The 16523-nt window shown below is 35.3% G+C and overlaps 1 protein-coding gene across 1 annotated transcript in view; it reads right to left on the bottom strand.

Moving 5' to 3' along the window:
* LOC124711120 (fasciclin-3) overlaps positions 1 to 16523 on the bottom strand; it is a 147791-nt gene that overhangs the window by 16746 nt on the left and 114522 nt on the right. The window contains exon 9 of the mRNA XM_047241001.1: positions 14844 to 14880. Coding sequence (XP_047096957.1) covers positions 14844 to 14880 — 37 coding nt within the window. The remainder of the gene's footprint in view (positions 1 to 14843; positions 14881 to 16523) is intronic.

The following is a 16523-nucleotide window of genomic DNA, read 5'->3' on the forward strand; positions in this document are numbered from 1 at the left end:
TTTTAACTTCATTTTTTGATAGAGCACACATTTAAAGATTTTTTTTCTAAATTTCATTGTCTTTCATTTGTAAATCAGGTGGAAATAAATATTTTATCAAGGTATTTTAAGGCAATAATTTTTAAAGCAACAGATGCTAAATTTTGTAATTAGGTGCTAACCACAACAGTTCAGTGTAGTCATACATCAACAACTGTTATGCAGGGCTGCGTAATATGAGTAAAGCAGCATACACACTGTTAATTACCATATGGCAACTAAAACACAAATCAGACTTTTTGAATTGATAAAAGTTTTTGTTTTGAGTTTTACTTTCGAAGAGGGCAGATATATTTAATGAAACTTCAATGTGCTGTACTTTAAAAAGTGTTGGATTTGGGAGTACTTGTGTTCTGAAGTCATTAATTATTAAATTTACAGTGTCAGAACCATTAATAAATACTGCAAAGGGCTTGAATGTGTAAATGCATTCCAAATGAACAATATGTGCTTTGTTTGTTTAAATGCACTTAATATGTTTCTTTGAAATAATTGGTGCACTACATATGAACTTCAGTGATCGTCAGAATTTTCACCAAGCTGAGGACGAACAGGAAACAGGAGCAAGGACAATAACAGCGTAGTTTGAAAAGTATTCTTCAGTGTCAGAATTCAACATCTCCGATTAATGGGACACTATTCTGGGTAGCCTCCTCCAAATGGAAAGTATAAGCAATCATATGAAATAAACAAACAATTAAAAATGAACATCCAACTTGTGTGGTCCATCCACACACTATCAATGTCAAACATCTAAAATTCTGTAAGGGATTGCAAAAATAACAATCTTATTTTAGTTATTTTTATTTTATGATTAAAAATTCTTTTGTATTGCTTAATGTCTTAATTTCCAGTTTTCTGTTGTATGAGGGTTGTTCAGTTAATAAAGCTTGTTTTTACAGCCATTGATAAATGCTTGAGAAACATCCTTTTAGGTGCTCCAAATTTGATGTTTATTCCACATGTTTGCAAAGCTTTGAACATGCCACAATGAATCATCAAAATGGTGTCTACACAAGACACTCGTTACAAGCAATGTGCTGTAATTGTATTCTTGGTTGGAGGAAAAGAAACCATTGTGACACCCATCAACGTTTATGTGCAGTATATGGTATTCATGCTGTTGACAGAAGTACTCTTGGTCAATGATTAAATAGAGTTAAATTTCCAGGAAGTGCAGAAACTGAGCTCCAGAATTGGCCACATTTGGGATGTCACGTCACAGCCACTGCTCCTGAAATGGTGGTTCATGCAGATAGCATTAGTTGTGCACACCAAAAATTAGCTCTACAGCTATTGGTGAGCATTGCAGGTGCGTGTGCAATGATTGAGACTCTTAAATATCCAAATATGTAATCAAGATGAATTCTCCTCACAACAGACCACAAGATTCAAAGAAAAGCCATTTCATATGTTGCAGATCATTACAGTTTTATATGGCAGTGATTGTGTCCTTCTCATTGATGTTTTGCCAGAAGGGTCAACCATTAATTCAGAAGCATATGTGTACACTCTGAACAAACTCAAGGACCAATCTGAACAAGACAAGAATCAAAAAGAAATCTTACTCCAACACAACAATGCATGCCCACACACAAGTCTCAGAACCCGATAACAGATCGCCAGATTGGAGTGGACATCATTGCCTCATCCACCTTATAATCCAGACTTGGCACCCTCAGACCCATCTGTTTGGCCCACTTAAGGATTCACTATGTGGGACACACTTTGAAGATGATGAGATCATATTCATGCAGAGAAAACATGGTGACTAGCACAGAACAAGCGCTTTTACCAAGAGGGAATACATGCCCTTATGCAATACTGGTGTAAGACCATAGAATGTGATGGAGACTGTGTAGAAAAATAGTACATTTAACAGAAATGTTGACTGACATTGCCACCAAATTTCAACTCTTAAGAATAAATTTGCTCTGACAAAATATTGTGGTGCATTATTTACTGAATGAACTTGTATGTTACTATTATGAACAAACCTCATATTTTATGTCCCTAAACTAATTAGTTTTAATAAATTTTGGAATGACACTAATAACTATGCCATACAGTATCCTAAAATAAACAATACCAATTGCAGGTTTGAGACTGATGTTTAAAAAGTTCCATTTTTTAATCATTTACACCAACACTGTAAGCTATGTCAGCAAGATATATAATCATTCAGGGCAAAGATTAAAATTGAAGAACTCTCAGCAAAAGAGTACACCTACTGTTAGATCTGTTAATAATGTACCTGATTTAAAATATAAGGAGTACAGACACTGTTACCATTCATTACAGGGCATGAACGTTCACTATCTCATCTGTTTCTTAAATTCAGTTTCTTTGTCAATTAATCATGGTGTACCCAAATCCAGACAGCTTTTTGTTTATTAGTAGTAACTAATATAAAACCTGTCACCATTGCATGCATGTTAGTGATACTTGAAACAATAGTTAAAAACTCTTTCAGTACTAAAATTAATAGTTATTCACAGGGGAAGAGAAGGACACACAATTTCAGACAGCAAATGTTTGAATGAACCCTTTGACTGTCACCTGCCTCTTAGGTTACATCAGATCAAGCAATTCTGGATAAATAGCAGTGAAGATGGATAAGTAACTTAAGTACATGAAAATGCAATTTTAGAAATAGTGTTAAGTTTTATTAGACAATGTAGGGTAAGTAAAGCAAAATATATTATAGCAATAGAATTCAAGCATGTCTTCAAGAAAAAATATTGAAACGTTAATATACAGAAAGAAACCCTTATACTATGTTAATTATTATGGATGATAACACAGAAATATACCAGGGCTCCTTCTTGTGTTAATAACAAACTAACCACAAGAAAACTTAAGTACATTATGATTTTCTACATAAACAATTATGGTAGCTATAAAGCCAAAACAGTGTTAAATGTTACACACACAATACAGAAAAAAAGTTGCGTTAATATCATTAACCAGTTCACACAGTTAAATAATCACTTTCTTTCACTGTATTGTTTATTCAAATAGTACATCATCATCTAAAAGCTACCACATTACAGAGGTTGCATTTTCAATGTTTGAGGCCACAGTTTACATGAACATTACTCATACAGTGGGGAACTCCACTCTGTTCTGTCATCCGACTTACATAAGCACTGATCCAACAGAAAGATTGTGCATTATCTTGTCTTTGTTTGAACTGAATTTTGGTAATTTCAATGGGCTATGACTATTCCCTAGCTCTGTGAAACTTTGTCAGTTATGAAGACGATTATTACCATTTAAGATGTAATTTAATTAAAACTTAACCACCTTCAGTTATATTAACACAGATATTAACTTTAGTTTTTGAATTAATCAAAATTTTTCTGTTCCTAATTATCAACTCCTCAGAAAAAATTCTGATTTCCTTAAGCCAATATTCACTTTAATCTTTTCACAGCATGTGCACTTTGTGTAAAATCACTGTCCATTTGCTTCCCTTTCATTATTTGTTGTAGAAGAGTACATGTTAGTACCATTCCCTTCAGAGTCTTGATTCATAGTAGTACTCTGTCCTTTGGGCAAGAAACTTTTTCTGGAAAAAAAGAACAGTAAATCACAGTATCCATCCACCACTGAGACAGTAAATGTGAACCAGCAAAATAACCACCTTAGGGTTTTCGCAGCTTCAAATTGAGTTTCCTTTAAAGAAACAGATATCTCTCTTGTTTTGCCAGACCACCACTCACAGAAAATGAACCAAAACTGAAGTGAAATAGATATTGAATTGTTATGCAATCATATTCTGCAGATACAGTTGTCATATAAAGGTCTATAAGTCACTTTAAATGAAAAAACAAAACTGCTGAATATGAAAGCCAACATGCAGAAAACTCTTGCCAAAACACACAGTTCTGTTGTTATGAATGCCTTCAAAATTTACATTCAATAGACCTCATCCTGAAGGATGCTATCCTGCAGGTGAATGAAAGGATAAATTTTATTTTCATTCCTTCATTCTTTTAGAGAATGATTCTGATGCAGCGTTGGATGACATGAATACATAATACAGCCCTGGATTTTAGGGTATGGAATTAAAATGTTTTATTAGAAAGAAATCAAGGGAGAACAGGCAACAGTTCATTTGCAACTCATCCCATCCAGGCAAAAGATGTGGTTAACTTGTTTCAGAAAGGCTTTGACTACTTTTCATCATTCTCTGAACTGAAGAATATCCTTTCTAAAATCTTTCCCACCTCTTCCAAACTGGTGCTCTGCTGCCCACTCATGCTATGAAATATCCTGGCCACCATTATGCCAAACCTACCACCAACTCCTTGCCACATGGATCATATAAAGGAGAAAGTACCATGTGCAAGACAAGTCCTTATTCAATCACCCAACACATTCTGTTCCAGTCCAATCAACAGGGATAATACCCTATCCATCAGAATTAAGGCCACCTGTGAAAGCAGCCATGTCATTTGTCACCTCTGCTTAAGTACATTTTATTGATTTTAGCATTGATTATCGGCCTGTTGACTGCTCAGTGATTTACCTATAAGTATATGGTGACTGGTTACAGTGACTCCATCCATTGTTTTTGTTCCAACCAGCACCTTTCAGATTCTATGTACAGGGTGACCCGAAAGTCTGTTAACATTTGAAAATTCAGTACTTCATGGAATATTGTAGGTAGAGAGGTAAAAATTGGAACACATGCATGACATGACATGGGGTTTTGCTGAACACAAGAAAATGGGCATGAAATGACCAGCAGATGGCGCTCCATATGATACAAAAGCAATAGTTAGCATTATGATTGATTTTTAGGAAAGAATATGTTCTCAATAACAAATGCTCAACATATCAGCTATCACTCATCAACAGTCCTACAGTCGAGGGACAATGTTGTGAACAGCACTGAACAGCATGTTAGTAGGTATGGTAATGAGAAATTGTCTTTGAATGTTGTCTTTCAGCATCCCTAATGAAGTTGGAGGATCACAGTAGACTTGTGACTTCAGGTAACACCACAATCAATAATCAAGCGGACTGAGGTCAGGGGCCTGGGAAGCCAAATATGACAGAAGTGGCGACTCAGCACGCAATTCCCAACAAATGATGTATACAAGAGATCTTTCACATGTATGGCAGTAGGGGCTGAAGTGCATCCTGCATGAAAGTCATATCATCTGGTGGTTGTTTATCAGCCAGGCTGGGGATGATGTGATTCTGTAACATATCTCATTTTTGGTTTCAATAAAACCCCATCTTACTTCAGGCATTGAGTCAAGTTTTACTTCTCTACCTACTTTATTCCATGAATTGGTGCATTTTAAAATGTTAACAGACTTTAGGGTTACTCTGTACATTACAGTGTTTTATTTCGATAGCCTGTAATGTGTTTCTGGTGGTCAGAAAGAGTCTAAAAAGCTTTTAAGGGTGTTGCAGGGGAGGTTGTGTTGAGAAATAATTGTTTAGAAAAAAATCTGATACATTGCACCATTTCCAAGTTATTTAGCATTGAAGTTAGCCAGGTCATTCTGCATGCAAATTCAAGTACTTGCATGTGCTAAAATGAAGTAATGCACAGACATGGATGGGTCTGTGAGTTATCACCTCTTCAAATGAGTATTAGCAGTTTAAATGTGCCTTTTTTGGAAGCAATAAATTTAACCTAGGTGAGCAAAAATTATGTTTGTTCAGTTTGAGGAAACTAAATGAAGAAAATGTCTGGCAACACTGTCTTTGGCAGGCTGCTGGAATTTGTGCACATTATTGTCTGACTGGCTAACTTCAATGCTAAATAACTCAGAAATGGAGCACCATATTGAATATTTTTCTGAACAATTATTTCTCAGCATATCCTTTCCTGCAACACCTTTACAAACTTTTCAGGTTGTTTCAGACCACCCTGTACATCTAATCCCAGTGAAAACTAACATATTCCTCTACTTTGTAACTATACAAAAACTATTTAAACATTTTTGGAAGGTGATTATCAACAGCCAGCAACTAATGTATAAAATGCATGTTTGACCATCCACTGCTTTTATTTTAAACTCTAATACCAACTGGTTTCAGTCATGGACTATCTTCATGGATAACAGTTAAAATGGTTTAAGCCATAACATTACATTTGTCATTACTGAAATAATGTGTAAGCATGTCATGAATATCAATATACGACACAAGACTTTTAGAAGCAAACATACTAATAACAAATATATATAGAGCAGTACTGAAGAGAAGATGTCTTTGCTTCTGAAAGTCTTGTGTCGTGTATTGATTTCGTGACATGCATACACATTATTTACGTAATTACATATGTAATGTTGTGGCTTGAACTATTTTAAACCTTATCCTTGAAGATGGTCCTTTACTGAAACGGGTCAAAATTTGGGTTTAAAATAAAGGCGGTTGATGGTCAAACATGCAGTTTATATAAGAACTATTTAAATTTGGGTAAAATCTGTAGTTAATAAAATAATACATCATTAGACCTAAAATTGCAGAGTTTACCCCCTCACCTCATAAGTCACCCAGCAACCTTTCATTACACCACTAAAATATCATATGTATATACATTGCATGAATATAAGGAAAAAATAAAAATAAAATGAAACAATACAACACTTATTAGCATCATCATTCCCAATCCAACTACTTTCATTTCCAGTGATTTTGTTTACATAAGCAGCAACAGGAACTGAGAGCAGCATTTCCTTTAGAAAAAAGGAGGCCATCATTAGCAACATCTGCCTTAAAGATTAACCTTCATTATGCAGATCTCACTGTTTCAAAGTTCTATTTCACTACTTAATATATATAAGAAGCAGTCAAATGAAAATGAGGTAGATACGAAAAGAAGTAAGTAAACCATTTATTATTTCAAAAGTACTGGTAAAGCATTTATTATTTCAAAATGAATAACCTTAACTGCTAATACATTTATCCCACTTTGAGACAAGATGGTCAGTGCCTTCATGGAAAAATGTTTTCAGTTGCCTACTGAACCTTGATTGTACCCAGGCGTGCACCTCTATGTCTGAAGCAAACCAACGCCTGCAAATGTCTGTCTTTGGGGCTCCAAAAATACGGAAATCATATGGAAAGATATAGAGACTATATGGAGGATGTGTAAGGGTTTCTCAGTGAAACTTCTGCAACATACCTGAAACAACATGCTAACAAGATGCCTGCCCACAAGTTGCCAAGGTTATTTCGACTACATTGCAGAAGTTTCACTGAGAAGGCCATACACATCCTCCATACAGTCCCGATCTCTCCCTAGGCAATTTCCATATTTTTGGAGCCCTGTTGAAAGACATACCTAGCCATGAATTTGATTCAAACAATTAGAGGTGCACTCTTGGGTACAATCATGGTTCCATAGGTAACCTTAAACATTTTATCATGAAAGCAATGACTATCTTGTCCCACAGTGGGATAAATGTATTAACACTTAAGGCAATTACTTTTGGAATAATAAACAGTTTACTTACTTTTTTTAATTTGTCTCATTTTGATTTGACTGCCCCTTATAATATATATCATCTTTTGCATCACCAAAATGGTTTCAAAGAAAATAACTACTTTAAAGAAAATGGTAATCTCAGTCATGTATGCGGTACCCCAAGGAGCCTTATGCCATAATCTTTTTAAATGAGTGACTGGGAGGAAAGGAGGAGCCCCTTATTTCTCAAAACTGTCAAATAGGGAGCAACAAAGAGAGATAAAGTGACCTAAGGAGATAAAATAGCAATAACTGAATGATACTAAGCAAAGAAAAGGCTAAATTTTGGCAGAGCCACCCAGAAAACTGCATGTTCTAGAATACTTTTGCCATATGTGAGCCTATTTTCCAAATCATTGTTGACCATCAAAGCACATTATGTTCATTTTCAGTAATTAAGCTTGTGAATGACTCATGATGAAAAACAGCATTATGTACAGTGACATTGAAAAAATAAAAATAACATAAACACTTTATTAGCTGGCATGAAATTATAAGCTGAGAATATGGACGTAGAGTATGCATAAAGACTTACTAGACTGTGAAGCATTAAGAGTGAAACATATTGTTTTTTGCTATACATTGCAAAAAAGTTTATTATTAAAAATTTAGCTTGCAAAGATCAAAACATATTTAAAATTCTTGTGGCTGTACATAGAGAGCAAAAAATATCAGCACAAACAACAAAGCTGTGTCCAGCAGGAACAAATGCATTTCAGATATGAGTGTTGACATGAACAATTTCCTTATCTACATTTCAAAACTGAGACATGCATCTTCATTGCAAGCTGGTGGGTTTTATATGCAAATGCATGTGCTGCTTTATGCATATGCTGCTCATTCACTTTACATGGTTGGAAATTAATCCATGTTCTAGTATAGCTGGTTATTTTGCTGGTTATTGCCTGATAGAAAGCCACCCAAGATGCAAAAACAAAATTAAAATTATCATGCAATGGTATGCAAGAGACTCATTAGTAATTATCAGTTAGTAGTAACAAAAGTAATACTCAAATTCAAATGATCAGCTACTATTACGTTAGTCTGCATGGTATCAGATGACTGAAAACTAATATGTGATACTACCTCAACTTTTTATGCTGATTACAAATCTGTTTTCAGTTTTTGGCTATCATGTACAGTTTTTCTGCAGTTGGACTTCAGTGATATATTGCTGTGCCAGTAGGTTATGCAAATTGTTGGAGGGAACTTTCTCAATAAGGCCATGTATATCCTTAGGTTGTTATATATCTGTTGATGCTAATTGTTATTGTGTGATGCCGAAAGCACTGCTTATCTAACAGGCTCGGATTACTGATTATTCTGCATATTTAAGACAATATTAATACAACACTTCGCCTACTGTTGATAGTTATTACAATGTCAACAGGCAAGTGTGTAAAGAACCTAAATATTTTCTGTTACATTTCTGGGAATTATGTAGAGGCTAAGCAGACTTTGTGTGAAAAGCTTACCATGTTTATTTTAAAATGAAACTTGATTACCAGGAAAAGGGATGGGCACCAGAGACAGTTTGCCGCTCTTGTGCAGAAAGGTTAAGATTGTGGACAAAGGGAAAGAAAACACGCATATCATTGATGATTCCAGTGGTGTGGGCAGAGCCTAAAAGTCACCTTAATGACTGTTACTTCCGCTTAGTTAATGTTCAGGGGTTCAGTTCAAAAAATAAGAGACAAATTGTGTATCCAAGCATCGATTCAACCATTCGGCTAATTTGCACATGGAGACGATCTGATTGCTCCTCTTCCTCCAGCTGCTGCAGAGAACGTGGCAAACGATGATGAAGAAAATAAAGCTGATGCAATTACTGAAGGCAATACTGATATCCACCAGTCTGAATATGACTTTACTCCATAACTGTTCTCTCAGAGTGAACTCAATGCTCTTGTACAAGATTTGAAGTTGCCTAAGGAATCTGCAGAACTATTTGGCTCCCAGTTAAAAAGTAAGAGTCTTCTCGAACAAGGAACACATAATTCATTGTACAGACATAGAGAGAAAGAGTTAGTTCATTTATTTTCACTGAATGAGTCCTTGATTTACTGCAATAATATAAATGAATTAATGCTCCTCTATGGCACTGAACATGATTATACACAGTGGAGACTTTTCTAGACTCATCAATCAAGGGCTGAAAGCTGCGTTACTGCATAATGGAAACACATATGGGTTCATTCTTGTGGCCCATTAAGTTTAAATGAAAGCGACATATGAGAACATGAAGGTACTCTTAATGAGTATCCCTTATTAGGAACATACTTGTCTTATCCACAGTGATTTCAAAGTTATGGAATACTATTAGAACAACAAGCTGGGTTCACAAAAATACCCTGTTGTCTATGCGAATGGGACAGTTAGTTAAGGCAAATACATTGGAGTATGGGAGTTTGGACAGAGCGGAGAAATTTTGTGCCCATAACTAAAAATATCCAGCATGAACTGCTTGTAGAACAAATAAGTCTTTCTTCCACCTCTACAAATAAAATTGGACTTAATGAAGTAATTTGTAAAGGTTTCACCACAGGATGGACCCTGCTTCAAGTACCTTTCCAAGAAATTTCCCTTCACCACACGAAAAAAACAAAGCTAGAATTTTTTTAGTCTACAAATAAATAAATTGATGAGGGATGAAGATTCTGAGAAGACAATGAAGAAAAGAGAAAAAGGTGCTTGACCGTCTTCAGATCAGTTACTGAGAACTTTCCGTAGAATAACGAAGATCTTACCTAAAACGCCATTGTTGAAAAAAGGTGCAAAATTTCAACAAGATGGTTATAACATGAGTGTGAAAGTCCACTTTCTAATCTCACATATCGACTGCTTTCTGGAAAATTTGGGGTTTTGGGGTGTTGTGTTGAAGATCAGAGTGAACGTTTTCAACAAGATATTAAGGAGATGGAGAGGACGTACTAGCGCCACTGGAGAGCAGCTATGATGGCCGACTATTGTTGGATGTTGAAGAGGGACAGTCATTATATACAAAGATGTGCAAGGAAATCAAAGAAGAGAAAGTTTAAAAATTAATGGGACACTGTTCACTTCTTGTTTTCATACAAGGCAGTCGAAAACAAATTAGGGGAGTTCTGAGGAGTATTTTTTAAATCTATTTTGTTTTTTAAATGTATTTTGATTAAAAACTCACCTTGTGTGAAATGGTGTTAGAATACATTTTCAGGGTCAGAAAAATAGTCAAAATATTACTTCTTATTTTGTATAAAAAACTGACATGATAGACAAAAACAGTAGTTATTTCTAGAATCAGCATAAAAATAGATTCAAGAACAGATACTTTCAATAAATTATCTGACCAAAAGTTTTAAAATGCAGACTAGCATCATTTTTGCTCATAGGTCCTATATTTCTGGTATATGGAAACACAATGACAAGTTGAAGTGAACTGCTTATTAAAGCTCAAGCCATTCATATGATGATTCTAAATTATAATTATGCTGCATGCAGTCACATTTATGTTACAAATTGCAACAGAAAAGAATAAAAAAAATCATTAAGTCCCAAAATTAAGAACATTTAGCTCAGATGTTAATTGTGTTAGCTAAGCTGTCACAGTACTTAACATGAAACATATTATTGCTAATTATATCGAAATATCAAGGCATATATTATGGCATAGCTATTGTTTGGGTGAAAGTTTATCTCTTTGAGTGAAAGTTTATCACTAATCACTTTACACAACAACATTGAGCATCTAGTGGATCCGAAACAAGTCAAATGCACGGTAAGCATCAGCCTTCAGTCCTTTTGTGATACAAGCAAAGGAGAAAACAAAAATGTGCTTGCAATGTGCTGTGACAGAGGCACAATGGAGAAAATACATATGGTGCAGACATGGAATATGATAGCGCAGATGTAAACTGATGAGGGCTTGGAGAAAAAGATACTGAGAAACTGTTTTAGTTGAGCTTTACTGATATTAAGACCTTTAAAGTCAAATCTGATTCTGAAATAAATTCTTGCACATTTTGTACAACTGTTAATCTGACTGCTTTCAATGCTTAGGCTTAAATATCAGCATAACGGCTGAGCATCAGCGTACAGAATCAATGTGAAATGGTTGCTTTCCCTCCGTTTCTGCATAACTTGACTAGTTCCACAATCCAGGTCATTCTTCTTCATGATGGGATCTGAAGAACATGGGGAATGATTAAATAACCATGAAAGAACCCAAGTTTCAATTGTGGTTTCTTTGCTTTATTTGTTTAATTACTATCAAATTGGGTTACACTTGTGAAATTTAGAACTTTTTCAGTGTACAGACAGTTATGTGAAATTTTAGGTGAACTGCCTGATATCAGTAACTTGTTACCATGACATTTCAAGGCAGAATCTTCTGGCCATTTCAGGTGTATACTCTTGAAGTTGGCCAGAAGACTTTATGTCAAAATATTGTAGCAGCAAATTACTGACATCTGGCAGTTCATCTGAAATGTCATGGAAGAGGTTTCCCTTTTCCTTCACAAACTAACTTTTACAATCACCTGTTTTGAATTCATGCCAAGTTTCTCTCTTTCACAGCCTTTTTTTTTTTTTTTTTTTCAAATGGGCTGCGACAAAGCCTATGTTCACACTGCTAGCTTCCACAGTGTAATATATACTACTCTGTTATGGGAAACACTTTGATAAAGTACAGATATGCATGTAGCAACAAATATACCATTTAAAATGACAAATAAAGATAAATAAAATCTACAATTCAGTTCAACATTTTCAAACATTAGTTCCACAGACAAATAAATTATGAACAGCAAGCATTTTGTTGGGAATTTATGTAGTCCAGATAACCACTGATACAAAAGAACACACCTTTTATTGTAAGATAATTGTATATCAAAGGTACTGCTTATTCATCTTAGTACATGTCAATGCAACATGCAGCACAGATGACTATAAGGTCCTGGCAAAAATGTTTGTGAAGAATGGATATGGTTTACATGGTAAAATACAGAATGTAGAAATTGGGCAATAAGCCAGTAGTGACATGATGTCAATTAAAATATGATGTTGTAGATTAACATAGTTTCCATATTAAAAAAAATGTATTCTATCAGAATCATAAGACAGTTTGGCTGTGAAGAATTTTTGTGCTTGGGTGTTGTGAGATCAGCGATGCTTACACCTGACGCCTCTGGCACTCATTTTTATATCTGTTGTTCTCTTGTAAGTTCTGGTCTGGGCTTTTTGTTGCATTGTTTTGTTGAAATTTCTTGTATTCTTACATGGGAGAATAAATGTTAATTCTGTACATTAAAGTATACAAATGATTATTTATTTGGATCACCTATCAAACCATAGCAGACACATTATTTTCGTATGATCATATTAAAATTCAGGGTGAATGAATATCAGTGATAAGATTTGGTCATGACATTGCTGTGTCTTCCATGAAGATGAGATAATAGAGGACCTGTTCAATGGCATGAATTGTCTACTGAGCATAGAATATCAACTGAAAGTATATCAAAGAGAGACAAAAGTATTAAGGACAAACAAAAATGAGATTAACAACAAACTTAGCATTTTAACTGAGGATCATAGTAGACAAAAGTGGAGGAATTCTGCTACCACAGAAGCAAAATAATTGATAAAAGATGAATGAAATGGAATATGGAGTGTACTAGCTTAGGCAAGGAGAGAATTCATTACAAAAAGGAGTTTACTAGTAAGCATGTACCCAGGACCTGAGATTTGGGGGGAGGGGGTCCTATATTAGTTTTACAGTGAATGAAGCAAATATAATTTTTGTAATTTCATTGAAAATGGCCAAATGGCTCTGAGAACACTTGCTACTGGTCAGTATTTGTTACATGTTTCTTAACTTTCTTCAAACTGATATTGAATTAATACATCTCTCTGTCTGATGGGGCAAGATGAAAATTAGGTTCACACAGGCTTTTTTATAGAAGCGGTGGGGGTGAAGCTATCTTCCTCTGCCCTTCATTGGGTATGTCCTTGAATATATGTATCAAACATAGGCCTTATGTGGAGAAATAAATGTATGAGGATGTGTGGAGAACAGCACTGTATGGAACAGAATCATGGACTAAGCAAAAACCAGAAAAAAAGAGAATCAAAGTTTTTGAAAAGTGATGTACAGAAATGAGGAGGTTCTCAGGGAATAACTTCCTCTGTACTACAGGATGCTATAGAGGGCAAAAATTGTAAGCGATGATGGAGATTAGAATACGTACAACACAAACAAAGGCGTTGTGAGTAGGTGCTGCTCGGAGCTGAAGAGGTTGGCATAACAGAGGAAACTGTGGTGAAGCACATCAAACCAATCGGGAAGACTGATGACCATGAGAATTAAATTAATATGGCAGTGGTCAAGGAGTGGTAATATTTGAGAAACACAAAAGACAGTAAAGTTCCACGTGCGTCACTCAGTAGAGTCTATGTTCACTGAGTTGATGAGTGGATCAAAAGACATGAGATGTGTATATGTTGGAATTACTGACTTAATTTCTACATGAAATGATAATTAAAAGTCTTTCTCATCTCTGTGATTGTGAAGATCTTGCATTACTTAAAGATCACAAGACATGTCACCTAAACACTAACTGTGTAATCTCTGAAGACATAAATTACATTTTGACATTCTTCAAAGTCTTGATAGTATCTTTAATTGAACTGAAATCTAAAATCAGCAGTCTTAATCTCATGTTGCCTCTCATCTATTAAATTATTTTTTTTTTAATTTTCATTTATCACACAGTCACAACATTCTTCCTGATCTTGAGTCTTTCCAATTTTGCTTACTCTTTTTACCCATCATAACATTATTTTGTCTCCAAACTTCCACATAAAGCAGCTACAATGGTTTTCATCTTTTAATGTGTTACCATATGCCTTATTCTAATGCATCTAACTGGATTCTCAAACTGTCTTGATGCTCCTCCTCTACACTCCTGTTTGCTGGTATCACTTCTTGCTATTTCTGCAATGTTGTGATCGTTCTTGCACTTCACCCTCTGCACAAAATGTTACAAATTGAATTAATAACTAGTAGGACATTTATATGATTTTCAAATCCCATTGGGATTTTCAGTGAGAAACAGTGAACTCTAAAGAGTTATGATTATTTCCAGTGTGATTCATTCAATATTTATTCTTTCACTTTGTATGGGACTGATGATATATGATCTCTCAGTACGAAATCAACATTAGTATTTCTGGAAGTAGTTAAATAATGAATTTAAAATGTATATTTGCTAGATTATATATTCTGACTTATTACTTTATGCTAAGTAGAATTACGATTTGAACTACTTACGACTCTCGAATGTCATTTCGCGATGAGGATACTCCACCTGGAACAGAAGTGTCAGAAAAAACAAATAAGCTAAGAATTATTCTTACCATTAAACCTTTTCAGAAATTTTGCAAATATAAACTTGGTACCATATACAATATTAACAACACCAATTTCCCTTGTCATTAATGCTACATTTTCTTATCCTGCCCTATTTTATTCAAGTTTTAAATATACTTATATGACATCAGTTTCCTTTGCTAACATACTTTGTTATGAGCTATCAGATTCCATACATTTCAATCTTCCCTCTGGCACCCTCTTTTGCATTATGATGATAAGTGCTCAGTTATGTAGAATAATCCAGTGGTAAATCCAGGATGGATATTAAGAAAAGGAAAGTTACTTCTCACCATATAACAGAGATGGTGAGTTGCAGAAAGGCACAACTAAAAGACTGTCACAAATAAAGCTTTCAACCAGTAAGGCCTTACTCGCCGGAAGCTTTATATGTGACAGTCTTTTTGTTGTGCCTATCTGCGACTCAGCATCTCCACTATAAGGTGAGTAGTAACTTTCCTTTTCATAATATTTTTAGAATAATCCAATATGTACAAAAACAGGAAGATTCATGTGTTTCCCAAGCTGTATCTGTTTCTGGGATAACACCACATAATCACTAATGATACTATGCTTATTTTTCGGTGGAGGAGACTGGTTGTACTCTGTGAGGAACACCATTGCATCATGTTCCTGTTGAGTAGGTACCTCAGCACAGTTATCTTTTGCTTACTATTGCCTTATTTAGTAAACTAGTTATCAGGACATTCTATCTGCAGCTGTAACTTGACACAAATATGATGTCTGGAAATGCTCCCACCTCTTTGCCAGCAGTTCTCTCTCTCTCTCTCTCTCTCTCTCTCTCTCTCTCTCTCTCTCTCTCTCTCTTTTCTATTGGGGAAATCAGCCACTGACTAGCAAACTGCTATATGGACAGGAACAAGTTGTAAGAATCACTGGCAGAGTCCACCTTATAACCACACGCAGAAATCGTTTTAAGGAACTACAAATCCACATATATATTGTGCAATACACATTGGTAACCCAAAACATTATGACCACTGCCTACATGAATTTGAATGTCATCTGGTGGTGTTGAGAGCATGTGACACTGTATGGAAAGTATGTAAGTAGAGCACAGGTGAATGAGAAATCATTCTAGCAATGATACAGCCAGCAAATGCGGAACTCCACTGATGTCAGCAACTTTGACTAAGGGTAGGTTATTAGGTCTGGTGCCTGGGAGTGATAAGTTGGTCAGTTGTTTGTGAAGTGCTATTGTGAGCAACTGCAGGAAGTGTTTGAGGGACAGTGAAACCACAAGTACACAACAAGGCGGCAGTCATCCGAGCATCATCACAGAAAGTGTTAAGTTGGAGATTTGTCTACTCTAAATCAGGCTATGTGGCAATCTATGGCTGGTGTAGGCTCAGGTGTTTTGAAGCACACAATTAAGTAGACATTTTCCCATGCTGACCCAACAGCATTGTCAGTTACAATTACATTGGGTACAAGATCATCAAGACTGAACTGTTGATCAATGGAAATGTGTCATTTGATTGGATAAATCAAGTTTCATGTTATACCAGATAGATTGAAGGTCACACCCTAATACACCATCATTCAGGTGAATGGCTGCTC

This window comes from Schistocerca piceifrons, chromosome 8 (genome assembly GCF_021461385.2).
Source record: "Schistocerca piceifrons isolate TAMUIC-IGC-003096 chromosome 8, iqSchPice1.1, whole genome shotgun sequence".
In the NCBI taxonomy this organism is placed as follows: domain Eukaryota; kingdom Metazoa; phylum Arthropoda; class Insecta; order Orthoptera; family Acrididae; genus Schistocerca; species Schistocerca piceifrons.